Here is a 24,746-nt window from a genome sequence, read left to right on the forward strand (position 1 = left end):
GCGAGACAGTTCCGACATCAGAGGGAGAACCACGGGAATATCCAAAGTTTCATAGTTGTTGATATTCAAATCTGAAGCCTTTCCTCTTTGACCTCACATGCCACTCACCATTCCCCTATCTATCAATCTATCGTACGAAGTAAGTGCTACCTCGTCTTCTCTTCCATCGATACATTTGAATTCAGCTTGATTCATACAGGTGTTTTCTACACAGTTCCAGAAACAAAAAACACAGATTGAGTGATTAATAAGCTATACACGTCTATTTACATATTCGCTATTTGATTACGACGTGGAAGAGTAAGCGAGAGAGTTGGGAAAAGTGCACCTCACCCTATCCGGAGGATGCTAATTCACCCAAGAGGCATATGCAGGTCAGTAGCAGCTACATAATACAAACCAGTGCACCCCGTAGGGCCTGGCACGACCCAACTAGCCCAGCGGTATACTCCCCAATAAATCCTGCAGAAGCATCGGATCCCAGAAGTCCTGCAACTACATTGATACAATACACGTTAGCCTTCGCAGACCGCAGACAACGGATAATGGAAAGGAATATCCCACCAGCTCATTAGTCGAACCCGGCGTCACCATCGGCAACGACGAGCCCGGCATAATCATCGAACTATCACCCTGCAGCATGCCAAAAGGATGGTGAAGGTCATTTGGCGACGGATTAGAGCCTACGTCAATACCATGCGGCGAATCGGTGGGCGTCTCATCCGCCAGCTGGATCGTCGTCCGGATCGTCTGGCGGCCCTGACCCGCCCGCTCGATCAGTCGCGTCCGCCAGCCCAGCAGCTCGACGTCCTCGCTGTCCTCCCGGTCCTCCCGCCGGACCGCATCATTCGGAGCCTCTGGCTGCGCCGACGCGGACGCGATTTTGGCCGACGCCCGCGCGCGGAGCTTCATTAGCCACTGCAGATTCCGACCGTAGCGGGGGGTGTTGGCGCCGTGTTGGATCAAGGAGGTGAAGAGGTTGATCGCGGCGTCTAATTGGGTTAGGGCGAAGGTGGCCATGGGATTTCTGGGGTCGCGCAGCACGAGGGTTCCCAGGCAGAGGGCGGAGCCGAAGACGTGATACTAGAATAGAAAAGCGGTTGTGAGAAAAGTTCTTCTGGCACGGCAAAACTCGGATGGATGTGCATACCCAGAAGTTCCATTGCCTGGTGCTGACCGCCGGGAAGCGGGTGTGAATGTCGTCGACGATTGCGATAATGATCTGTATGCGTCAGCTCGAGACTATTGCTTGTGAGAGGGGCATCGAAGACGGAAGGGCTCACGGCGCAACGCTCTATGACCGTCAAGAACGAAGGGGCGTATACGGATTTCATCCGGTCGTTGATATCGTACAGTGCTTTCGCATAATATGGTCGATGGAGGTTGATGATCGTCTCTGAAATGTTGAGCGCTAGATTCATTTGCTACCAAGTATTCTGTCAGAGAATCGAATTGGCTTGGCACAGAGAAGAGCCGAACCTGAAAAGAAATGGTCATCGACCTGCGGGATGGTTCGGGCGATGCCTCCGTTGCCGCGTCGACGTGAGGGTAGCGAGAGGGCATTGACAGGAACGCGGCTCGACACCGAAGGGAGAACGGCAGATTGCGCTCGAATTCGCCGCTACAGGGCGTCAGTTTGCAAAGAAGATTGTGACTTGGGGGGTACATACAGTCTAATGTCTAGGTCGGTGACAGCAGAGTAGGGTGGTTTGTGCACCTTCATCGCCATATGGAGAATTCTGCGGTCTAATCAGCCGTTACGCATCTCCGGAATGACATGGGGAAAACACACTCGGACGAAATCTGGGACAGCTCAAATCGAAGGATCGAGTAGCTCTTTTCGCCGGTTGTGTTCGCCGGCTCGGAAGGAAATGCGACGTCGCAATGCTCCGGATTGATAGCGCATCTGCCTGAAATTAGACATGTCGCAAAGCCTGACCGGGGATCCATACGGCCTTGAGAAGCAATGTGCTTGGAAGGTGTCGGCGGCGTTCAGCTCCCAGAACACCTTGCGTCTTTCTTCAATCACATCCTGCGGAAGATTCCAGCGGGCACCGTCCCGATGCATACCCATCTAGACAAAAACCAAATCTCCATCAGTGGTGAACTTCACTGGGACAGTCGTGCTTACCGCTTGAACTAACCGCATGACCAGACCCCAGAGCGGCCAGGCATTGTCACCTCGACCCCCTTTATCTAAATGTCTAGACCAACGTCAGCGATTGGGGTCAAACTGCGGAGCCTCTCAGTAACGTACAAATGCAGATGCGCCATCAGATGCTGCTGATTGTTAGCGGTGAAGTGTTAGGGACAAGCTCAAGACTCACTAAAGTTTGCAGTCCGGCGACCATGTTGTTGGACAGGAAGCGCCCTTTTACCAAAGCCAACTCCGAGAGATGCAGCCAGTCCTCAGCCGATGGATCATAGTTAGGCATTTCAATGTTGAACAAGGTGCCTTGAGCCAGAACGATGAACACCAGCGCAATCTCCTGCGGATTGACCCGTGGAGACACGGACGCCCCCTCCGCAAACTTATAGACGCGGTCGAATGTCTTCTGGAAACTGGCCTTGGGAGCAACATCATGGCTGAATCGTTGTCAGAGTTACCTCATAAAGCCCGTCAATCACACTCACTGCCAAGCACAATAGCGATAGTACGATCCCACCAATGTCTCCGCCTCCTCCTTTGCTGGGAGGCGGGAAAGCAGCTCCCGAGTGCTGACGTGAGAGGCTGCCGCATTGAACGGAAAGGCGATGGGAGTGGTACCGGGAGTCAAGCGACAAGGCTGGGTTGGAACCGAATCTTGGATCTTGGGGGAAGGAGCGCGAGTCACCGGGAGGCTGTCCGATGCGTCTTGGGTTTCCGACTACGTGTATACATATCTCAATGGCTGTGAACGAGGCTCCAGCAGAGATAACCTACCTCTTTCAACCATTCACTGCCGGCCGTCGGGCCCAGGTACTTGGACCGACCTCCTTTACCCAACATCAACGTGCCGTAGGAGCCGTTCGGTTCGGCCACGCCAAGGGGTTGTGGGACGGGATTCTGGTAGCCACTGTTCCTTCGATCGCTGGGCCCAGATAGATTAATTCGGCCTGAAGCAGCTGAAGAGGATTCTTGCAAAGGGTCGGACTGTAGCGCGTGGGCTAGAAGGGCGAGTTGTTCAAAGTCATCCCGTCTGTTGCCGTTATGCGGTGGTTGCTGTGAGTTGCGGCCTGAATGGTCGGCGGATGCCTGCTCTGCGGTAGTGTTTTGGGCCTGACCGTGATGTTGTGAAGTATCATGTTGAGATGGCGTGTCCCAGGTGTGTATGGATGGATGAGCCAAGCTAGGGGTGTCGGGTGAACGGGGTGCATTGTCTTCCTGGGGAGGGGGATGTTCAGCTTGTGCAGGACCCTTGCGCTGCTTTCTGAATGTATCAGATCCTCTGCCATAGCATCTAATTAGTATTATGCAGGCATGCATCAGCACATGGACCGTGAACAAACCGGGATGGTGTAGTGTCGGCTGCACCTGGGTTACAGAATGAGGTCCGGCGTCGGCGGACACAGTTTGAGCACGGCACTGCAATGTTCCTTCTTTCAGCCGGTGGGCACGGTCTCCATACGTCAAACTCAAGTTACTGACACTGCCGATCACATTTCATCTTCAGCCGGCGACATTCTGCAAGGGTTATTGGAAACCTTTCTATACGTTTGACCGTCACATTCTACGAGGAAAGCAGCACTGACCTGCACAGCTGAGGGATGGGCGCTGTCTTCGCTGCTTTTTGGTCGGCCTGGGATCGTCATCGGCCTCATGGTTGACTCTTCCCAATGGTTGGGAGCGGTCCGATCCTGGGTTGTTGGTCATCATGCCATATGAATCGGGTTGCATGGAAGAAATGACAGCGGGGTGTTGTCGACGACGCGGAAGCCGAGGGGGGGATCGGAGAGGCGAGAAATATCCCCGGTCATGTGACACCGGCAAGATACGAGAGATTATCTCCGATCATCGATTCCCGATTGCTGTATCTCCGGTCGCAAGATGGAAATGGCCCGATCTACCCGAGAGACGAGTCTCTTTGAAAAAGGTATAGAAGACGCGACTGGAGAAGCAAAAAATTGAGCTCGACAAACAAACATCACGTCCTTGCTGATTAGACTTGCTTTGAATTATTGTTTCAATTGTTCCCTTTGTTCAACAAGCAAAATGGTTCTCAAAGTTCAAGAGTCGAGCCTGGACAACCAAGTAAACCAGGTCAGCCTGACCGACCTCAAGGCCCAGGTCGTGGTCAGCGAGCTGGATACTCCCTCCTCCAAGCCTCCTGTCGACGACAACTACATGTACGAATTTAAGTACAACCACCCTCTTCCCACCTCAGACGTTCTGGGAGTTGAGATCCCCTGCGACTGCGACGCTCAGAAGGAGGCAAGGGCGATTGTCGCCCGCCTTTCCGAGAGCATGGGAGCTGGCGATGCGCAAGCATTCACCGATCTCTTCCTCCCATATGGTAGGTCTTACTTTGTGCTCACATACGGCATGCATGCATGCAACCAACTGACATGACTTTCCCTCAATACAGGTGTCTGGCGCGACAAGCTGTCCTTCACCTGGGACTACCGCACGTTCAACTTCCACCCCGCCATCCTGAAGGCTGCCCAGGACCTTTTCCCAACCACGAAAGCCACCAACTTCAAGTTCCTTAGTCCCGCTCCCGCGGTTGCGCGCCCGTACCCCGATTTTGCCCAGCTACAGTTTGTTGTGTCATTTGAGACTGAAGATGTGAATGCTTCAGCAGTGATCAATGCCGTTCTCACAAAGGAGGGGTGGAAGATCTACACCATGCACACTGTGACCGAGAAATTAAAGCAGTTCCCAGAAGTGCCCCCGGCCGACGGGCATATGACCGGCCCTATTAGCTGGGAGAAGCAGCGGGCCGCAGAAGTAAAGGCTGCCACTCCGGAGGTTCTGATTATTGGTGGTGGACAGAAGTGAGCAATTCCCTTCTCCATCCCTACAATGCAAGTGCTGACGCCCTTACCCCACAACAGTGGTCTCGCGCTGGCCGCCCGATGCAAGGCACTGGGCATGGACAGTCTGATCATCGAGCGCGGCGACGAAATCGGAGACGTCTGGAAGAAGCGCTATGAGTACCTCTCGCTGCACTTCCCTCACTGGGCTGACGACCTGCCCTACTTCCCCTACCCTAAGCTCTGGCCCACGTACACTCCCGCCCAGAAACAAGGCATGTACATGCAGTGGTACGCCGAGGCGCTGGAGCTGAACGTCTGGACCAAGTCGGAGGTAGTCAAGGCTGAGCAAGACAATCAGAACCGGTGGACGGTTACAATCAATAAGGAAGGCTGGGAGACTCGCGAACTGCACCCCAAGCAGGTCATCATGGCCACCTCACTGTGCGGCGTACCTATGACCCCCCAGGTCCCCGGTATGGCTGACTTTAAGGGCGTTATCCGCCACTCGACCGCGCACGACAGCGCACGGGATTTTGTCGGGAAGAAGGTCTGTGTGGTAGGCACCTCCTCCTCCGGATTCGACACAGCCTTTGACTGCTCGCGCCGTGGCATCGATGTCACCCTCCTACAGCGGTCCCCCACCTACATCATGTCCCTCACCCACTCCGTGCCCCGCGCAATCGGCAACTACGGCCCCGATGCCGAGGGCAACCGCCCCAACCAGGAGGAACAGGACCGCTTTTTCTTCGCGACCCCCACGGGCCCCGCAGAGGAGCTGGCCCGCCGCAACGCCAAGGTGCTGGAGGACCTCGACCGTCCGCTGCTGGATGCGCTGCAGGCGCGGGGGTTGCGCACCTGGCGCGGTCAGCGCGGCACCGGCGGCTCCACGCTGGGCCAGACGCGCAATGGAGGCTTCTACTTCGACGCGGGTGCGTGCGAGCACATCATCAATGGCAAGATCAAGGTGGAGCCGGGCTACATCGAGCGCTTCACGGAGGACAAGGTAATCCTCAGCGACGGCCGCGAGCGCGAGTTCGACCTGGTCGTCTTCGCCACCGGCTTTTCCAACACCATCGACTCCGTGCGGGCCACGCTGGGCGACAAGATCGCCAGCCAGTGCGGGCCCATCTGGGGCATCGACGAGGAGGGCGAGTTCAAGACTGCCTACCGGGAGACCGGGGTGCCCAACCTCTGGCTCATGGTCGGCTACCTACCCTACACCCGCTTCCATTCGAAGCTCATGGCGATGCGCATTAAGGCGCTGATGGAGGGGGTCTCCCCCGCGCCGTACAAGGCTTAGACTTAGACTAGTGTGCTTTTTTGGGTTGTGTGTACATAAGTATGGATTATTCTCATGATTACGAACTTTTCCTGCAATGCGTTGTTAGTCAATGTCAGATGTCTTGATATTATTTCTCCCAGTGCAATATTGTAAAGTAGAAGTCTTTGAGAAGAGTGTGTGTCCGAAGCTAGTCTAGACATATCTCATGTCATAGACCAAGTTCCATTCGAAACACTCAAAATTGCTTCAGGATTCACTATGTAGTTCAATCTCACTGCGGGTAAGGCTGAAATAGCGCAGGTTATGTCGTGTCCATGATACAGCAACGAGCTGCCGCAAAGGGTTCCTGTACCCAAGTTTTAAAAAGTCCCTTGATTGAGCTACCCTGAAACGAGCTCATGATCTCAAGGGCGGAAGGTATTACCATCAAAATTCGGACTTACCAGTCTTTATATCATGTGCATATACCTAACCGTTATCAATAACACACCCGGTCGGGGCATAATTTCAACCTGTGCCAAATTGTCTCCGGATTCCCCCGAGCTAAACATCCGCACGAGACCTATATTCTGATCAAATGGAATTTATGCATTTGGAGAATGTGAGACCCTCCAATTTATATATATATACGAGGTAGAGAGGTACGGCGCTTCGCCAAGTGCGAACAGGCAAACTACGGACTCAGGTCTTTTATTATAAGTAATATATTTTGTGAATGGGCAACAAGAATATCTCATTTTAGTTCTGTACAGCCTATCACCAAAGACTCGCTTTCTAACTCATAAATCTATACGGCATGATCTCACCAACGGCATCACTGCGCCTTGACCGGACCGTACCAGTCCGCAAAGCCCAGGTCGAACCCCCACAGCGGCGTGTTCAGCCGCTGGGCCTTGCCCTTGGCCGCTAGCCCATCGAGCACGGCCAAATCCTCCTCAGAGAGCGCAATGACCTCACGGTTGCTGGTGATACGCTTCTCAGTCACCGACTTGGGCAGCACCACCACGCCCTTGTTGACGTGGTAGCTGATGAGGATCGTGGCGGCCGAGACGCCGTTCTTGTCCGCGATCTGCTGAATCTCGGGGTCGGACATGATAGGGGCACCTGACCACACATGTTAGCGACTTTTGATTGACTATGCGCTCTGGCGGTGCGAAACTCACCAGTGGAGCCCAGAGGCGAGTACGCCTCCAGAAGAATGCCAAGCTTCTCGCAGTACTCGCGGAGTTCATGCTGCGGCAGGAACGGGTGCAGCTCGACTTGGTTGATAGCCGGCACGACCGTCCACTTCTTGCGCAGCTCCTCGAGGTAGGGGATGGACCAGTTGGCCACACCGATGGCCTTGACCTTGCCGGATCGATACACCTCCTCCATCTGGCGCCAGGTCTCGTTCTGGTCCCAAGACCGGTCCACCGAGCGGGTACCGTCTGGGTTCACTGGAAGAAGCTCGCTGGTTTCGTTCTGTACGCGAATGAGGTTAGCCCATGGAGAGGCTAGGGATAGGGACCAGGAGGACTGACCGGAACAAGCCGAACAGGCCAGTGCACCAGCTGATAGCAACGTGGGTCAGCCCTGATACTATACAAGGTATCACGCGAGTGTCACGTGTTGGACAAGACCTACGTAGAGATCGAGGTAGTCGGTGCCCAGTGCGTCCAGAGTCTTCTGCAGACCCTCCTTGACGTTGGGGTGGTGGGTGTTCCAGAGCTTGCTGGTGATGAAGATCTCCTCACGGGGCACGCCGCTGTCTCTGATACCCTGACCGACTTCGTTCTCGTTGCCTACGTTATAGGCATTAGTCTAGTCATGGAAGGGGTGGAATGGCCCATCAATGTAGTTGAGCTCACCGTAAATCCTGGAGCATGTTAGCGGGGGAAAACTTGACAGCGGGAGACAACAAGACTCACAATGCTGCGTCAATGTGACGGTATCCATTCTCGAGGGCGAAAGCCACCGCCTTAGCCACCTCTCCGGGCTCGGATTTCCAGGTTCCTACACAATGAAACCCCAGTGTTAGCAAGTACTGTACCGTACCACGACAGTCCACAGACATACGCACGTACCGAGACCGACGGCGGGAATTAGGGCGCCCGTGTTGAGCTTGAAGTGAGTAGAGAGAACCATGGTGATATTGCTATTTTGGTTTGTGAGAAGATACAATAAAGTACATGCAAAGTAGCGCTGCAGGGACCGCCTCTAAAAAGGCACTGCGCTGTGAATGCATTCGGAGATAGTCAGCGAGGGGTCGGAGATTGGCTTAACCGCCATCGGGTTGATTTCGACCTCGGTAAGTGCTTATGTCCGGCCCTGGCGATGAGCTCCGGTATGGCGTCAGACTGGGTTTGTTAATCGTCCCTGTCCGGCTCTGTGATCGTAATCTAGAGTAATATTACCAAATGATAGGACGATGTATAGTATTGTGTAGGTGGGAGCAGCCACCCACAAAAGAGAAGTCTCGGCTTCAATCGATATGTGACCTTAGTCAACAAGAGTACCCCATTTGATCATTGATGTCTAATGTTCATTGTCCTGCTGATGCAGAAATTCACCTTGAACTGGAATGTGAAGCATGAGGATAGTTGTTAGGGAGCAACTTATATATCAGATTTCAGTCATAAAAATGGTCATGACAATCTATATTATATTCTAAAGTACCATTAATAGATAGTGATGTCCAGCCAGGGCTTGTCCCATAACTTCTATAGCCAGACAGCATGTTTGATGCCACTCTCCAATCCCTCATTCAACCCAGCCACCAGGGTCCACACATCGCCTCGATCCCCGCCAATCTCGTAGACCTCGACACCACCCCCCTCCTGCCCAACCGCCACGACGTACCGGCCATCGTCGCTGACCCGCATCCCACGGATGACATCGAGCTTGGTGCGCACGTGCTTGATCGCCTTGACACTCCTGCCGTCGTCAGAGAGCAAGATAATGGCAATCGCATCGCCGGGCGGGAGCTGCTGCGGCACGCTCTGGAGATACGGTTCGCGCCGCGCAATGTGCCTCTCCCACCGATTACTGACATAGAGGACGTTGGGAATCGAAGGATGCCGGCAGATCTCGGAAGAGTCCATCATGAACTGATGGTCGGGGTGGACTTCCGGGGGAATGATGTTGGGAGCGAAGCCAGCGATGGGCGGGATGGCTTCGGCGGGGCCATCGGAGAGGTCGAAGGCGAGGACGGTGTGTGAGAGTTCTCCGATGACGTATATGATTCTCTCTGGCAAGCTTCCGTCAGCCAACCTAGCTCGGTGCTATGAAGCAATTGAAAGCTACAAACCATCCGGACTCAACACGGCATGTCGAGCCCCTGTTCCGGGGGGACACTGCAGCCAGCCGCAGATATCCAGCTTCTGCGTCCCCTCGCGCCGGAGGAGCCACACTCGGTCGGATCCCAGGTCCGGAGCGTAGAGCAAGCCACGTTGGTCTTCAAGGATCTGATGGACATGGCATTGTCGCTGTCGGCCTTGATTCGGGCCGTGTCCCGCGGCCCGGTAGGGGAATTCTGGGATGATCTCGATTCGGGGGACGTCTTCAAGCAGTAGCGTGCCGGACTTGGTGACTGAAATGGGGTAAAGAGCAATGGAACCTCCTAGATACTGTTTAGTATGTATATATCAGTATCCGCCGGATGTGAAAGTGGGAGGAGTTGGATAGACTAACTGTGGCAAGTGCCAGCGCAGATTTGTTGCGTAGTGTGAGGACTATACCCGAGTGCGGTTACCATCATTCATGTTGCTCAAAAGAAACAATGTAATGTTTGAGAAGACTCACAGTGACCCGGTGCTCCCAGGGTCGGCTGCCGACTGCTGATCTTGCAAGCCTTGTGTGCATGATCTACTTCGAAGCTGTAAAGAAGACCGACGTCATCGCCCTCGGACAGCCCAACTAGTTGGTCGACGCTGCCCTGTGAAACTACGGGTTCAATCCAGGAAGCATTGTCAGGGGCGGCGTAGTTCGCGAGGATGCTCAGCTTCTTCTTGTCGAGATCGAGTGCGAGCGTGGTGAAGTCGGCTCGGTCGCCTGATAACAAAAGTTTGTAATGCATGGTGTTTCTAACAGGAGTGAGAGAAGCGAGACAGATTCAACTGCTCCTCAAAGTCAATCTGATAGCAACCTTGATACTAGATTCATTCTGTCCCCATTAAATTTCCTGCTCGAGTGAATGGAGGGAGGGCCACGCGTGCCCTAATCTCCGATGACCGATGGTCACGTGCACCGGGCGATGAGACTGTGACTGCCATCAGTACCATCAGATTATCTCCGATATCAGATTTGCTCCGATCCGATGTCATTGGGGCACAGCCTACAAGCCTGCCTATGGTTTGGATCTACTATGCAATACTCCGGAGAAGCAGATGTATATCTTCTCATAGGTAAGCCCACAAGGTCCACCCTGAATGACATGCGGAGACAGACTCCACAAATCTCACAGCAGGCACAAGAGACGAACGTCGTTCCCTCGTGTGTCCAAAGTCATTTTTCTCGTCTACGCCAGGCTTCATCTGATGTGTGCATATTGGTGAATACGAGGGTCATATTAGTCCCGCATCTTGCCTATGCTGGTAGGAAAGGATGGACAAAGAGACGGAACTCTAACTGCTTTGTGATCCACAGTGGTGAGGCAAGGGAACCAGCATGCTAATGCTTCCGAGCCGTCGTTCATAACGAATGGTTGAAGAAGCTGTAAAGATGCGGTGTATCACTACTTGATAAGTCCTTTTGTCGAGTTCTATCTTTGAATATCCACAACGCCCCTCGTAGGGGGTTACATGATGCAGATGACATGTTGCAACTATCATCGTCAGTGATATGTGCACCCATACCCATCCAGTTTCCCCGTAGAATATAGATCCATACTCCGGTCACCCGGCAGCTGGTCGGAGCAGGAATCTTCCAGTCGGACCAAGATTCTTTCAGTATGCACAGTATGCACCACCAAACTGGACGGGCGACGGGGCTAACCCCCACGCCCAGTAGCCCGAGGTCAGCGCCCAAGTGAGATGTCCGACGGGCCGTGTCGATACCGTCATTGAACCCGACCACAGTCCTGCATATCTGATTGGCGTAGCAAGTCCCCAGTGATAACCCGTCTGGAGAATCCCGGGCGGGCCCGGGGTAACCCCAGCAAGATACGAAGTGGTTCCCCCCCCCACCCCCACGGGGTTACTTAAAGTAACCACGTTCCTGCCCTCTTCAACCTCCGAAATTAAACCAGGCCACTATCTTAAGAGGCATGAATCATCATTCGAAGGACTCAATGCAGCTACGAGCCAAGGGAGACGACTCCACAACGGTGGAGCACGATGAGCAGGGTACCATCCTTGACGTTGACGCCCTCAACGTGGAGGAACCTTCTTACGGTCCGGACGGTATCCGAGGGCTATTCAGCTCAGGTTATGTCCTCGGAGCCGCCTTCCTTGCCTCGCTGGGCGGCTTCAGTTTTGGATATGACCAGGGTGTCATCTCCGTGATCAACGTCATGCCGCAATTCCACGCGGCCATCCCGGGCTCGGCCAGTGAATTCGGCAAGGGCTTCATGACCGGCATGCTGCTCCTCGGCGCCTTCGTGGGCTGTATCTTCATGCCGTATCTGGCGGATAAGATCTCCCGCAAGTGGGCGCTAACGGTGGTCGTGGTGATTTTCGACATCGGGGCGATTATCCAGACATCCGCCCAGAGCTATGGGATGTTGGTCGCAGGGAGGGCGATTGGTGGGATTGGAGTTGGCACGCTGGCTATGGTACGTACATTATGAGTATCTTTGGAGCCCCTATACTGGTTTCACCAGATTGCTAACGGTTGGACATCTTCCAGGGCGCACCGCTGTATATCTCAGAAATCTCGCCGCCCAACCTACGTGGAACCCTATTGGTTCTGGAATCCATCTGCCTCGTGTCTGGCTCAGTCATTGCGTATTGGATCACATTCGGGATGAGACTGGTGGACAGCGAAGCGTCATTCCGTCTGCCCTTTGGCCTGCAGATGGTCAGCGCCACACTTCTCGGAGTTGGCATCCATTTCTTCCCCTACTCCCCGCGGTGGCTGGCTCTCGTCGACCGTCCGGAGGACTGCCTCAAGAGTCTAAGCAAGCTGCGTGGTCTGCCCACGAGCGACTCAAAAGTCCAGGCGGAGTTCCGAGCTGTCATGACGGAGATACGGATCCAAAAGCTCACCGAAGAACGCTTGCGTCCCGGGGTAACAGGCCTCAAGCGAGAAGCTTCCCTCTGGATGAGTCTCGTTAACCGTCGCACGTGGAAACGCACCGCCGTGGGCGTGGGTGCGGGCTTCTTTCAACAATTTTCTGGAGTCAATGCGTTTATTTATTATTCTCCGACGCTTTTCACGTCAATCGGCCAGACGGGTGAGATGTCGTTGATCTTAGCGGGGGTCTTCAATTGCCTGCAGCTCCTCACCGTACTGGTCTGCTTCGTGACCATCGACAAGATCGGTCGGCGTCCCCTGGCGATCCTCGGGGGCCTTGGAATGGGCATCTGCTACATCATCATCGCAGTCCTGACGGCGGTCTACGGGCCGGACTGGTCCAACAAGGCGGCGGGGTGGGCGTGCGTGGGGATGGCCTTCCTGTTCATCCTCATCTATGGAAACACCTACTCGCCTCTCGGCTGGGCCCTGCCGTCCGAGGTCTTCCCGACGGCCCTGCGTTCCAAGGGCGTCGCGCTGTCGACCTGTGTGAATTGGCTGTCTAACTTCGTGGTGGGGATTGTGACTCCGTCGATGATCGCGAATATTCCTTACGGGACCTATATCTTCTTTGCGGCATTTTGTATTCTTGCGGGGGTGTGGGCATTCTTGCTCGTGCCTGAGACGAGCGGGAAGACGCTGGAGCAAATCGACGAGATGTTTGGGGATGGTGGTAGTCGCGCGGAGAATGATGTTACAAGAGAGGCTGCTTTAAAAGTGGACTTTGGTGGCGCAAGCTCTGAGGTCTGACTCAATAGAAGTGTAGTATACTAGGTAGTTAGAGAAAACATTACATAAAACACATCAAACATTTCGGGATACCTCTCGACTACCGATCCCAGACTTGGTGATTCTCCCCGATTCTTTAAGCCTGCATGATCAGATTATGGGCGTGTTTCGGAGAGAAACTAGTTGATTGTAAACATGTTTGTATCCTGGAATTGATCTCGGAGGTGGCTGTCAGACCAGTATTCCACCCCTACCAACCTACAACGTCCTGGACCCCGGTCAAGTCTGACCCTTCAGGCTATCACATTACCAGAGACGCAGGATGTTGGCGGTGTGTGCCAATTGAATGAAAATTCCTGTGCGTAGCCGCAGCATAAAATCCAGCAGCCTGAACTCTGACAGCACGTCAGCTTTCACACAACGGTCGCTGTGATTGGCTCGAGCGTCTATCGATCGGACGTTGGCCTGAGGGCCCAGGCAAAGATTACACTAGTCCCAAATAGGACCAGCGCAAGCAAGCCAGCCAATGAAGACAGCTGCTGCTGCTCGTATACTTCCCAGGATCGCCGCCCTCAGATCGGGCTGAGTGCAACATCTATATTTGCAACCAAGGATCAAGGCTGCCTAGATGAGCCTCATCCTGGACAGATCTTGGACAAATACTCGAAGAAAACAAAGCATATATAAGAGGCAATGGCCGAAGAAAAGAGAGTAGTCAAGCAATTTGACCATTGTCACATCAATGAGCACAACCACATCCATTGCCACGGCCACCGGTGCCCTAACCTCCGCGACCTCCACCGAAACATGCACCCACCCCCAGCCTGGCAAAAATGGCTATCTGCCGCCAGAAGCATGCGACGCAATCTTGATGTACGTGCCGTCGTTTGCAGCAGCCATACTCTTCTGTGTCTTCTTCGGCTTCACCACCATCTGCCACCTCGTACAAGCGGTTATCTACAAGAAGGTATTCCTTTGCGTGTATCCCTCTCCGCCCCTCAACCCTGCTAACAATCCCCAGAGATACGCCTGGGTAGTAGTCATGGGCGCCCTTTGGGAGCTCCTAGCCTTCATCTTCCGCGCCCTCCTCACGCGTAAACAAAACAGCGACATCTACGACACCATGTACACAATCTTCTTTTTACTGGCGCCGATCTGTGAGCACCGCCTTTTATCACCCAGACCTACCCCTCTCAATCATAGCCCCTCTCAACCATAGCCCCTCTATCTACCAAGTCTTCTCCTCTAACCGAATAATGAAAAGGGATCAACGCCTACCTCTACATGACCCTAGGCCGGCTCATCCACTTCTTCCTCCCGACCCGCCGCCTCGCCAACCTCACCTCCACGCACTACGCCCGCCTCTTCGTCTGCCTCGACATCGTGGCCTTTCTCGTCCAGCTCGCCGGCGCCTTCATGACCACGGGCGAGGACCAACCGCAAACCACCATAATGCGAGGCCTGCACATCTACATGGGCGGAATCGGGATGCAAGAGTTCTTCGTGCTGATCTTCACGGGTCTGACCATTTACCTGCACCGGAAGATGCTGTACATGGAGCGCGACGGCACCCTCGACATGGAGCGCGTGCACCGCGCGGCCGGACCGTTCCGACCGACCTGGAAAAGACTGCTGGCCGTGATGTACCTCGCGCTGGGGCTGATCACGGTGCGCATCGTGTTCCGGCTGGCGCAATACGCGCGCGGCACGGACGTCAACAACCCCGTGCTGACGCACGAGTGGTACGAGTATGTGTTCGATGCGGTGCCCATGTTCGTGGCGCTGGTGGGGTTGAATGTCGTGCATCCCGGGCAGGTGCTGATGGGGGAAGGGTCGGAGTTTCCGCGGTTGAGTCGGAGGGAGAAGAAGGCCTTGAGGCGGGAGAAGAAGGAGCGCAAGCGGGAGGAAAAGATGAGAAGGAAGCTTGGGGAAGGCGAGTCGTTTGAGGAGTTGGGGGTGCTGGAGGGGGGACATGCGGGCATGCGGAAGTAGGGCTGGCTCTGCTTTGTTTGGCTTATATTGTTAAGATTGTGTTCATGCTGCTATAGATCATCTAAGAGTTGCTAGCCGCTGATTCCGAATAAGCTCTCGAAACTTTGACGGCGATTTTGAGGTCTCAGAGGTGGGCTGCTGGAACGTATCCTTGATCTTCTTGGTTGGTGGAACTAGCTACGTGCCCGCATGTAAACAAGATGAAAAGGCCTTTGGAATCACGTGGCCGGATTAGCAACGTTGACAAACTTCAGTCTTAACAGTAATAGCCCATCTGGACTTCGGGCCTTAAAATTGTGTCGAATTTGGCCACTGGCGGTCAATATATTATGGTTTGATAGTAGACCACCAGAAGACCAGTGAGCAGCACTGCCGGCGTGCGCTGTGGACCCAATCCTCTTGGCCCAAGCGCACTAAACTTAGGCAGTGAGGACAACTGTCTCAGGTGCCTAGGATCTGGACTACAGCATGGACATGAACAGACAGCTACAGGAATCTAGGCTATCCCCTCGCCGTTCCTTGGGTCCCGTTTCCGCGCCAAGCATTGGCATTAGCGACCATGAACGCTTCTACGGACATGAAATAGAAACGCACTACCTTCCCCGAGCATATCTAACGAGTATCACTTCTATCACCAGATTTTCACACAGACAAAGACCCCAAATGCCCGACGACCTCTGTCCATGGGAGGCGCCGATCCTCCTCGCCGCCGCGAGCGGACAAACCGTCAACCTCAAACAACACCTGCAAAACAGCGACGAGGTAAATGCTTGTGACACGGAGTTCGGACGGAGCTGCCTGGCGTGGGCCGTGGCCAAGGGTCATGTAGATGCGGTGCGACTGCTCCTACAACGCAACGCCGATCCCGACACCTCCGATGCGGGCGGTCGAACGCCCTTGTTGCACGCCATTGCCACCAGAGACGAGGATACTGTCAAGCTACTGCTGGACGCGGGCGCCCGGGTCGACCAGGCTGATTTTCAGGGGCGATCGCCGCTGATCGCGGCGGCGCAGCGGGGCTGCTCGGAGTCGCTGGTCACCATGCTGCTGCAGGCCGGGGCGGATCCGGACGCGCGGGACTGGCGCTATGGCGGGACGGCGTTGTCCTGGGCGGCCAGACGTGGTTATGAGGGGATCGTCCGGGTCTTACTGGAGCACAATGCTGCGGTGGATGTTGGGGATGAATGTCAGCGGACACCGATGGCGTTGGGTGCACGAAAAGGACATGCGGACATTGTCAAGCTGCTGTTGGAGAGAGATGCGTGCCTGGACGTCCAAGACAGCGATGGTCAGACGCCGTTCGAGGCGGCGTTCGAGGCTGGCCATGATGGTGTTGTTCAGCTCCTTCGAGGAAAGTCGATCAAAGATATCAATGATGAATTGGCTGCACGTCCTCCCGCTGCGAAGCTGGCCGACCTGCGCGCAGTTTTTAAGACCATCACCCCTGGGTTTGATCTCAACAATCCCCAGGACGGCGAGGTCTTGATCTGGGCCATCCGAAGTGAGCGCGAGGAGGATGCGATTTTGCTGATTGAGCAGGGAGCGGATGTGAATCACCAGGATGAGAATGGTATGACTGCGCTCGCGTGGGCCGCAAGCCATGGCCTGGTGGGGGTTGTGGAAGCCCTAATAGAGGCGGGTGCTGACTCGGATCCTGTGGATGAAGATGGTTGGACCCCGCTCATGCTGGCTGCTGAGAAAGACCATTCCGAGGTGGTGCGCATCCTGCTGGGCAAGAACGTCGACGTCAACAGAAAGAATGAGGTGGACATGACGGCACTACTCTCTGCATCGTGCGAATCGGTTGTGGCCCTTCTCTTAGATGCAGGGGCCGATCCAAATGATGCCGACTTAAACGGACGGACGCCAATCTGCTATGCTGCTGAGAGAGGCGATGTATCATCGGTGTTGCTGTTATTGGAGAAGGGTGCCATGATCGAGGAAGGCCAGGAGTCGTCGCCGCTAATGGAAGCCATCAGCCAGCATGACATGGAATTTTTCAAACTGCTCCTCGAAAAGGGCGCGGACCCGTACTCGAATGAGTATAGCTGCTGCGAGTATCCTCCACTACGACATGCGGCAGACCATGGCCAAGTGGAAATTGTACGGTTACTCTTGGAGAAAGATGCTGTATCTGCCGAAACCAAGAAAGATCATATCCTCCGAGCGATTGATTCAGCCTGCGAGGCAGGCCATGACTATATGGTCGAATTGCTGATGAGTCAGTATCCCTTTGGATGCACTGACGATGAGGATTTGCGTCAAGAGCTCCAGGGGGTCGCGGACGAGGTCGCTGAACGATATGGGTATGACCTACTGACCGATATGATTACTGCGAGGGTGAATAGACTGCAGATGGGAAGTTCCAATGCGCAATGAGCTAGTGCTTGGGTGAAGAGTGTCTACGTTCTGGGCTCTGGGGCCAGCGTCTATTACAAGGGGCGTGTAGGCGATCTAGTGATAGTAGAGCTTCTTCTCAGGGTAAAGGCATATGCTGCTGTATCGGCTTTGACGCACAATATAGGCTAGCAGTCGTTTGGTCCATCCAATCATTGAAGCTTGTTTGCCATCATCGAACTGTAGGTGACGACCAGTGATGATTATGTATTCATCGTGCCGTAGCGACCGAGCTATCGACCATATATTAGCTTACAAAGTGATGATCTGATACGTCTACGGACGAGTCGACCGCGTGTTAACGCGACATGATACGTAGCCTTGGCCTGGCTTCCTCAGTTTGAGGGAAGTACGGAGGTACCGTTACTGGATTAACTTTGCTTGAGATAAAGCGAGTGTATTCTTTCTGACCTTGAGTCAAAATCCTAGTCTGCGTTAAGCTGTATACTAGATCATGAGCCCCCTCCAGCGGGATTTCGCATTGATCAACAGCCGACACACAAAATGGAGTATACAGACCGTCTCTCACCCGACCGCCGGGGTTCGATTCCCTCTGTTGGAGATTCTTATCTCTCTTCGGGGCCTGGTGGATCGCAAGGGCTCGGGCATAAATCGGAACCAGAAATCCAAATCCTCGGCATGCCGATCCTCTCTCAATCGGGCTGCTCCGGTCGCTGGTCTAATGCAGCAGCAATCAATTCACTACGACAGTGTGCATTACTTCACCTTGAGGTACATCTACAGGATTGCACCAGTAGGGCAACAGCATCAGATATCTAAAGACCTCCGATCAACGCTCCCTCAGAAAACCTATCCCACGGCTCAGCGTGTCACAGACCAGACGCAGTTGTCAGAAGTTGTCGCGGCACGAAACACTCGCCCCACCGGGAGAAATTCTTCCCCGGACAATCCCCCGATCCATGGCTACCTGCCACAATAGACTCTGGTCTGACCACGGACATGCGAACCGTGGAACAGGTCCCGGGCTGGCGATCGATTGCGTGCCTCTCTCTTTGTCTGCTCCCGGGGGGAGCCGGGATCGCTGCGGTGTGACATCATGCGCGTCGTGGATTTGCACCTCAGAAAAAAAAATCTTTTGGGGTGAGACTAGCGGCGGCTTGGGCTTTTATTTAGCCTTTTTTTTTCTCGGATCCTTGTGTCGCATCGTGCGGTGTTTGATTGAATAGGATTCGGCCAGGATCAATTTTACGAGGGATTGAAGGATCATAAGACACGGAACGGTAGACAAGAAGTAAAGTTCTAAAAGGGTATCATCGACATTAGATTTGATGCTAGGGAAGGTTGGTGTGTTCATGAAGTGAAGGAGTGGATGTGGACACTCGGGAGTGCAAGTGTCCACCAACTGGTGGTGGTCCTGGGCGCGGAAATGACGGGTTGAGCACAGGCACAGTACGCACATCGCCTGATACGGGCCAGACCCCAGATACCAGCTTAGGAAATTGCTGTTGTTTCAATCGTTTGCGCGGCACAATTTGTCGCACAATCGCGTCATGCCATGAGAGCTGACTCATCGAGGCCACCCGTGATTCGACACCGTTTCCGACGAGGACAACTGCGGATGGTCGTCCACGTCCTGCTCGATGACGGTGTGTACCGCGATGCCTTGCAATTCCACATCCGAGCTATTGCGACTGGCGCCGGCGGCGACATTCGCCCCCTTGGACAGCTGCGACCCATGCAGGTCGTTAATCTGTAGGAACCCGTCGTGGTGGGTGTTGCTCGTCTGGTAGCCGTACAGCTTCGTGCCGGAGGAAGGGTGCGACCGGCCCTTTGACACCCCGGACTTGACCTTGCCCAAGAAGCCCTGCAGCAGGGGCTTCAGCAGCGGCAGGCAGCCGCAGATGATCGCGATGTCGAGTTCCAGACATGTCCAGAGGGATTCTTTGGCACTCGACGCTGTGGGGTGGTTAGAATTCTTCGAGGTTGGGCAACTAGGGCAAGGAGGCCGCTGGCTTACAGGCGAGATCGGTGGTGATGAATTTGCGGAATTCAATCAGTCGCATCAGGCTGAAGATGCAGACCCTAAGCATGATTAGTTGGAGGTTCCCTCGCTAGTTGCAAGTAAACTCACAATCCACCCAGAGAAAAGACCATGGTCAAGGCGATCTTCTGTCGTATAGTGATCTGAAGCCCCCAGACCACCGGCGCCGGAAGAAGCAGGATGATCACATCCTCCACAAGAGCAATCGAGCCCATCGCCTGGAAGAAGGCCCGCTGGCCCGCCATGCAGTGGCCGTTCAACGTTTTGTCGTAGTAGTATTGGACAGGAATGCACTGGAAGATATTTACGAGCAGGGCTGTGACGGCCCAGCCGGCGATGAAGATGATCAACCCGTTAGAGATGAGGGTGTACGTGCGCAGGGTGCCGAGTAGGCGTCGCAGAAACACGATGATGCTGATCTTGATGAACGCGGCGGACGGCGCCCAGAATTTCTGAATCATCCATGATCCCTGTGGGTGCAACGGTTTAGAAAAAGTGTCAATGATGATCGCTGAAGATTGGCTTATGCACATACAAATTGAATCCGACGACGCTCCTTGGGCGGGAGGGACGAGACAGAGATTCCAACCCCATTGAACGCAGCTGCAAAATCCACCGTGTCAGCATTGCATCCCAAAAGTCCCTCAGAACACAGGCAAGGCAAACTCACTATCCACCACGAAGGCAGTCGCGCAGTAAGACAGAATCAACCCCACGCCCATCAGCAAATCCTCCAACTTCAAGCCAGCGGTGGTATACCGCCGCGAGTACAGGCGCAGGGCATAAGTGACAGTCGCGAAGGCAGCTCCCACGATCGGGACGATGGTCAACGCATTTTTCCAGTATCTATTCTCTTCCCAAGTCATCCTGCGTTGCCAAACTGTGCGAGTCAGCCCTTCGAGATGATGGACGACAACGGGGCAAAGCACAGTTCCATGTACGGAAAATTGTGGGAAATTTTTGGCGGAGGGGAAGTTTAAAGTGAATCGGCCTGGTCCCCTTTGAGGATCGCTCGGTGACCTTAATTAATATTCTTAGATTATTGGAAAATTTAGAATTATGCTGGCGTCGCCACCAAACCTTAAAGGACAGGTTTGGGTCTTCGGTTTCTGGCACAAAAGCTGAATCTCCGACCGGAGGAAGACAGGAAGGGAGGGGAGGGGAGTGGAAAATCCACGCTCATTTGTCATGGGTTTCCTCGGACCACGCACCGCTCGCAAGGGAGGGTCCGAATGGGCTCTCTAATCCTCGACTATTGAATTTCTTTCCATGGCTGTCGCTGCGTTAAGCTTGTGGGAATTCCTCCAGGGCGGAGTTTGAAATTCTCTGTCTTCAACGAGACCTGAACCGTGTTTTGAGGTAATCGATCAAGCCATGCTGCCATGGAGCTCTGGCTTTCCCCAGTCTCATTTAGTTCTGCAGTGTTGATCCGCACGATTCTTCCATCCCCAGGAACGAGAGTCTTATAAGATTCTGGGGGCGCTTAAGATCGTCATGCAGCATCGTAGTCTAGAAGGGGTGGAATGATCGCGTGGCAGTCGTGGCAGTCGTGGCTAGACAGGGATGCCGTGCCTTTCAGGGGGAGGAAAGCGAATTTTCCCTGCAGGAACCATCGCACCAGGGCGACAAATGGGAAGCTGTGTGCGTGGGATAATCTATCTGAGACACCGGTTGGCTGGCAGGAGTTACACTTGACTGCAAAGGCATGCAGGTCCGAGGCTATAGAGGGAGTCTATATCAGTCGATTGCGGAGACCTGGCTTCGGAGGACGGCCGAGCCCTAAAGACAGTTAAGCGTGGTGGCGCCCAACGAAGCCCACGCCACGAATCATCGTTCGAAACCTTAAACAAACTCGCTGAAGACGACAGGCAAGACTAGAAGGCAGTGGAGCTCGCTGTGGGTCATCGTCCTGGGTGGAATTAGTCTACTCAGTAGCATCTCCTGGTGCCTCCCTGTTTCTCTCTTCTCACGGCCTCTTGCTCCCTCGGTACTACAGTAGTCAGTAGCCTAGCGTCGAACAGAGTCGGAGGTCGGATTCTATCGCATTCCTCCCAGTCCCCAGGATTCCTCCACTTCCTGAGTCGTGCAATTCAATAGCCTGCGCCATCCTCCGCGATCGGGAGAGACACTGGCCAGCCAGACCTCGTGCGGAACGTGCCGCTACCCGACTTTCATTTTTGCCTTGGATTTTCTCCCTTGCAGTTGGTCCCTTTCTGAGAAATAAATTGACGCGGGATCGTCGGGGGCATTGCCCAATTTTTTTCTTCCTCAACCCAAGCCATTCCCCATCTCCATTCTCAATTGTCTCATTCACACGTGGCAGAGAACACAGAAAGATGGCGTCTTCGGGGAACAAGATGTCGTATGCCGCATTGGCGGTCCAATTCTTGGGCCTGGCCGCTGCGAGCTGCAGCAACTGCAGCCTGAGTGCGCTGAACACGACAGTCGGCGGTCGTGTCCAGCCTCTCACGCCCTTCTCCCTCCCCTGTTTCTCCAGCTACAATGGCCACCCCGTCACCCCCAACGATGCCGCCTGTGCCACCATCCAGGCCAACTACAGCGACCCCTACCTGCGCACCAACACCCCCAATGGGTACATGAACTACCAGGATGAGATGTGCTCGTCCAACCCCCAGGATCAGTGCGTGCTGGACAGCAGCGATCCCACCGATCCGCTGGCCTTCAATGGCACCGACTGCCGCCAGGGCAACATGCCCTCCTACTACCTCGAGGTTCACGATGCCACCGACGTGAGCGCCGCCCTCGAGTACTCGCGCTGCTCCGGAGTGCGCGTTGTCATCAAGAACAGCGGCCACGACTACCTGGGCCGTAGCAGTGGCAAGGGCACTCTGCAGCTGTGGACCCGTAACCTGCAGGACATGAGCTACCACGCGCGCTTCGTCCCCAAGGGCTGCCCCGCCAACTCCACCACCACCTACAACGCCATCACTGCCGGTGCCGGGGTCAACTTCGACGAGGCCTACGCCTTCGCCCATGACCACAACGTCACCATCCTGGGCGGCTACTCCCCCACGGTCGGCCTGTCCGGCGGCTGGGTGCAGATGGGCGGCCACTCCGTGCTCTCCCCCGTTTACGGTTTGGGTGTCGACCGCGTCGTGCAGTACAAGGTCGTGACTCCCGACGGCAACCTGCGCATCGCCAACGAATGCCAGAACCCGGACCTCTTCTGGGCTCTCCGCGGTGGTGGCGGTGGTACGTTCGGTGTGGTGCTCGAGAGCACCCACCGCGTGGAGCCGCGCTTCGGGTTCACGGCGGCCATTGTCAAGTTCACCAGCAACTCCACCAACGTGCTCCCCTGGATGGACATCATCGTTAACAACACCCTGCGCTGGGCCGAGGAAGGTTGGGGTGGCCACATCACCGGCAGCACCTTGATCAACGTCTCTCCCCTGATGACGGTCGCTCAGGCCAAGCGGTCCCTCGCCTCGGTGATCGCCTACGCCCAGGCCCAGGGTGGTTCCGCCGTGATCGAGCACTTCGCCTCGTGGTACGACTTCTACTCGACGTACGTGACCTCGGAGGCCGTCAGCGTGGGCGTCACCCACTTCGCCGGCAGCCGTCTGGTGCCGCGCGCCGTGTTCGAGACGGCCGAGGGGCGCGAGAACCTGATGGACTTCTTCAAGCTGATCCAGCAGAACGGCCAGACCCCGTACATCCCGGTGGTCGGCCCGGTCTTGTATAACTACACGGAGGGATCGACCAGTGCCACCCCGGCCTGGCGCCAGGCCGTGTGGGAGCTGGGCTCCGGCAGCGCCTGGGCGTGGAACAGCACCCTCGCGACTCGCGAGGCCAAGATCGCCACCCTGCAGAACATGACGGCCACCCTGGAGCGCATCACCCCGGGCAGCGGTGCCTACAGTAACGAGGCCAACCCGTTCACCGAGGATTGGCGCGAGGCCTGGTGGGGTACCGAGAACTACGACAAGCTGCTGACCATCAAGCACAAGTACGACCCCTCGGGGTTGTTGAGCTGCTGGAAGTGCATTGGCTGGCAGGAGAGCCAGGCCAACAGCACCTGCTTTGCTGCTTTTCAGTGAGCATTCCCGACACGGCGGCTCAAGTATAGACGGAGATGGATTGTTCGATGCTGTTTTCGGTCGCCAGTATTTCCCCACTCCCCGAGTGCAGGCGCAGGTCACTCTTTCGCAGCGCGGATAGAATATGTGTAATACCAAAATAGACGTAATGTTTGTTAATGAGTTCAAGGCATGTCGATAAGTTTGAATCGTGAGATGGTCTAAAGCTTCAGCCAACCTTCGAAATCTTCTGCTCTGTACTGTACTGGACGGAGCACTAATGAATCCATGAATAAAGCACTTGTGCGTGGCTGCAGTACTCGGCAGCGTGGCGTTATTGGCGGGCCAGTGCCGCCGTGCTGTTTGTCATTTTTGCAGCCGCTGTCATCAAAAGCGTAAAGATCGGCATGGCGCAGTGATTCCATGGAACCGGACGATGCGTGCTAGATCGGGCCTAGCGTCAAGTCAAAGGGTCCGATCCGGCTCCGGTCGGCTTTGCGGCGTGGCTCTTCTAGGTAATTTCTTCGAGGCTTCAAGGCTCTAGGCTGAGACATTATTTGTGTTCTCGGTTGTTATTTACCATCGGAATGTCGAAGTGTATACTCAGAGTATGTTGAATAAGTATTGTTTTACTGGACTGACGATCGACATTGGTGCGAAGGCAATGGCTGTGTAGATCATGGATTACGCTCTGGTGCCTTCGGTGTGCGAATGTGCTCTTTGGCGGGTGGATATATATATATAAAGGCAGACGCAGCGGCCATCTCATGCTTAACTCTAGATGACGCCGACATATCTTAACAGCAACATCCAAGAACACTAATTGCATGCTTGGACTCAGATATTTATTTGAGTATTTGAGGTTGGTCAGAGTGTGATTGAACACTTCCTGCCTGGATCGAGATGGTCTGATCGGTATCAGTTCGGAATGACTCTACCCATATGATGCTCACCATCCAAGGCAATGTTGCTTTGACGACGACTTTGATGCTTTCGAGGAGAGGTGCTGGAATGTATCCTTGATTTTCTTGGTGTTTTTTTGGTCGGTGAAACTAGCCAGGTTCCTGTATGTAAACAAAAGGAAAAGGTCGTTGGAATCACGTGGCCGGATTATGCTTGTCCCTCTGATGCAGAACGTCAT

General features: G+C 54.6%; 8 protein-coding genes across 8 annotated transcripts; 4 read left to right on the forward strand and 4 right to left on the reverse strand.

Moving 5' to 3' along the window:
• Positions 1–287: 287 nt before the first annotated feature.
• On the reverse strand, positions 288–3,349 carry BO82DRAFT_308589 (fungal specific transcription factor domain-containing protein). The gene is made up of 13 exons (XM_025632320.1): positions 2,924–3,349; positions 2,635–2,867; positions 2,328–2,586; positions 2,258–2,280; positions 2,132–2,204; positions 1,953–2,074; positions 1,793–1,906; positions 1,671–1,739; positions 1,480–1,621; positions 1,284–1,424; positions 1,151–1,222; positions 565–1,083; positions 288–495 (listed from the first exon to the last, which is right to left on the reverse strand). Exons 1-13 carry the CDS (start codon positions 2,987–2,989, stop codon positions 433–435), a joined length of 1,896 nt encoding a protein of 631 aa, XP_025492638.1. The 5' UTR covers positions 2,990–3,349; the 3' UTR covers positions 288–432.
• Positions 3,350–4,192: 843 nt separating this feature from the next.
• On the forward strand, positions 4,193–6,256 carry BO82DRAFT_413622 (flavin-containing monooxygenase; the record flags this gene model as incomplete). The annotated part of the gene is made up of 3 exons (XM_025639891.1): positions 4,193–4,493; positions 4,566–4,974; positions 5,035–6,256. 3 exons carry the CDS (start codon positions 4,193–4,195, stop codon positions 6,254–6,256), a joined length of 1,932 nt encoding a protein of 643 aa, XP_025492639.1.
• A 796-nt stretch (positions 6,257–7,052) lies between these two features.
• BO82DRAFT_413624 (putative glycerol dehydrogenase (GCY1)) lies at positions 7,053–8,362 on the reverse strand (the record flags this gene model as incomplete). The annotated part of the gene is made up of 7 exons (XM_025639892.1): positions 7,053–7,342; positions 7,402–7,699; positions 7,759–7,788; positions 7,862–8,019; positions 8,086–8,093; positions 8,146–8,230; positions 8,302–8,362. 7 exons carry the CDS (start codon positions 8,360–8,362, stop codon positions 7,053–7,055), a joined length of 930 nt encoding a protein of 309 aa, XP_025492640.1.
• A 575-nt stretch (positions 8,363–8,937) lies between these two features.
• Positions 8,938–10,292, reverse strand: BO82DRAFT_281782 (putative isomerase YbhE; the record flags this gene model as incomplete). The annotated part of the gene is made up of 4 exons (XM_025631347.1): positions 8,938–9,464; positions 9,525–9,843; positions 9,908–9,948; positions 10,019–10,292. 4 exons carry the CDS (start codon positions 10,290–10,292, stop codon positions 8,938–8,940), a joined length of 1,161 nt encoding a protein of 386 aa, XP_025492641.1.
• Positions 10,293–11,504: 1,212 nt separating this feature from the next.
• BO82DRAFT_413627 (MFS monosaccharide transporter) lies at positions 11,505–13,220 on the forward strand (the record flags this gene model as incomplete). Its single annotated transcript, XM_025639893.1, has 2 exons — positions 11,505–11,987; positions 12,062–13,220. 2 exons carry the CDS (start codon positions 11,505–11,507, stop codon positions 13,196–13,198), a joined length of 1,620 nt encoding a protein of 539 aa, XP_025492642.1. The 3' UTR covers positions 13,199–13,220.
• A 699-nt stretch (positions 13,221–13,919) lies between these two features.
• BO82DRAFT_431678 (RTA1 domain-containing protein) lies at positions 13,920–15,169 on the forward strand (the record flags this gene model as incomplete). The annotated part of the gene is made up of 3 exons (XM_025640725.1): positions 13,920–14,144; positions 14,199–14,334; positions 14,442–15,169. The coding sequence occupies 3 exons, from the start codon at positions 13,920–13,922 to the stop codon at positions 15,167–15,169; spliced, it is 1,089 nt and encodes a 362-aa protein (XP_025492643.1).
• Positions 15,170–18,720: 3,551 nt separating this feature from the next.
• Positions 18,721–20,550, reverse strand: BO82DRAFT_62017 (uncharacterized protein). The gene is made up of 5 exons (XM_025641393.1): positions 20,239–20,550; positions 20,104–20,171; positions 19,659–20,038; positions 19,545–19,609; positions 18,721–19,483 (listed from the first exon to the last, which is right to left on the reverse strand). Exons 1-5 carry the CDS (start codon positions 20,432–20,434, stop codon positions 19,095–19,097), a joined length of 1,098 nt encoding a protein of 365 aa, XP_025492644.1. The 5' UTR covers positions 20,435–20,550; the 3' UTR covers positions 18,721–19,094.
• A 1,110-nt stretch (positions 20,551–21,660) lies between these two features.
• On the forward strand, positions 21,661–23,795 carry BO82DRAFT_353688 (putative isoamyl alcohol oxidase). Its single transcript, XM_025635026.1, has one exon. It carries the CDS (start codon positions 21,926–21,928, stop codon positions 23,624–23,626), a length of 1,701 nt encoding a protein of 566 aa, XP_025492645.1. The 5' UTR covers positions 21,661–21,925; the 3' UTR covers positions 23,627–23,795.
• Positions 23,796–24,746: the final 951 nt, after the last annotated feature.

Source organism: Aspergillus uvarum (assembly GCF_003184745.1).
Source record: "Aspergillus uvarum CBS 121591 unplaced genomic scaffold BO82scaffold_22, whole genome shotgun sequence".
NCBI classification, from domain to species: Eukaryota; Fungi; Ascomycota; class Eurotiomycetes; order Eurotiales; family Aspergillaceae; genus Aspergillus; species Aspergillus uvarum.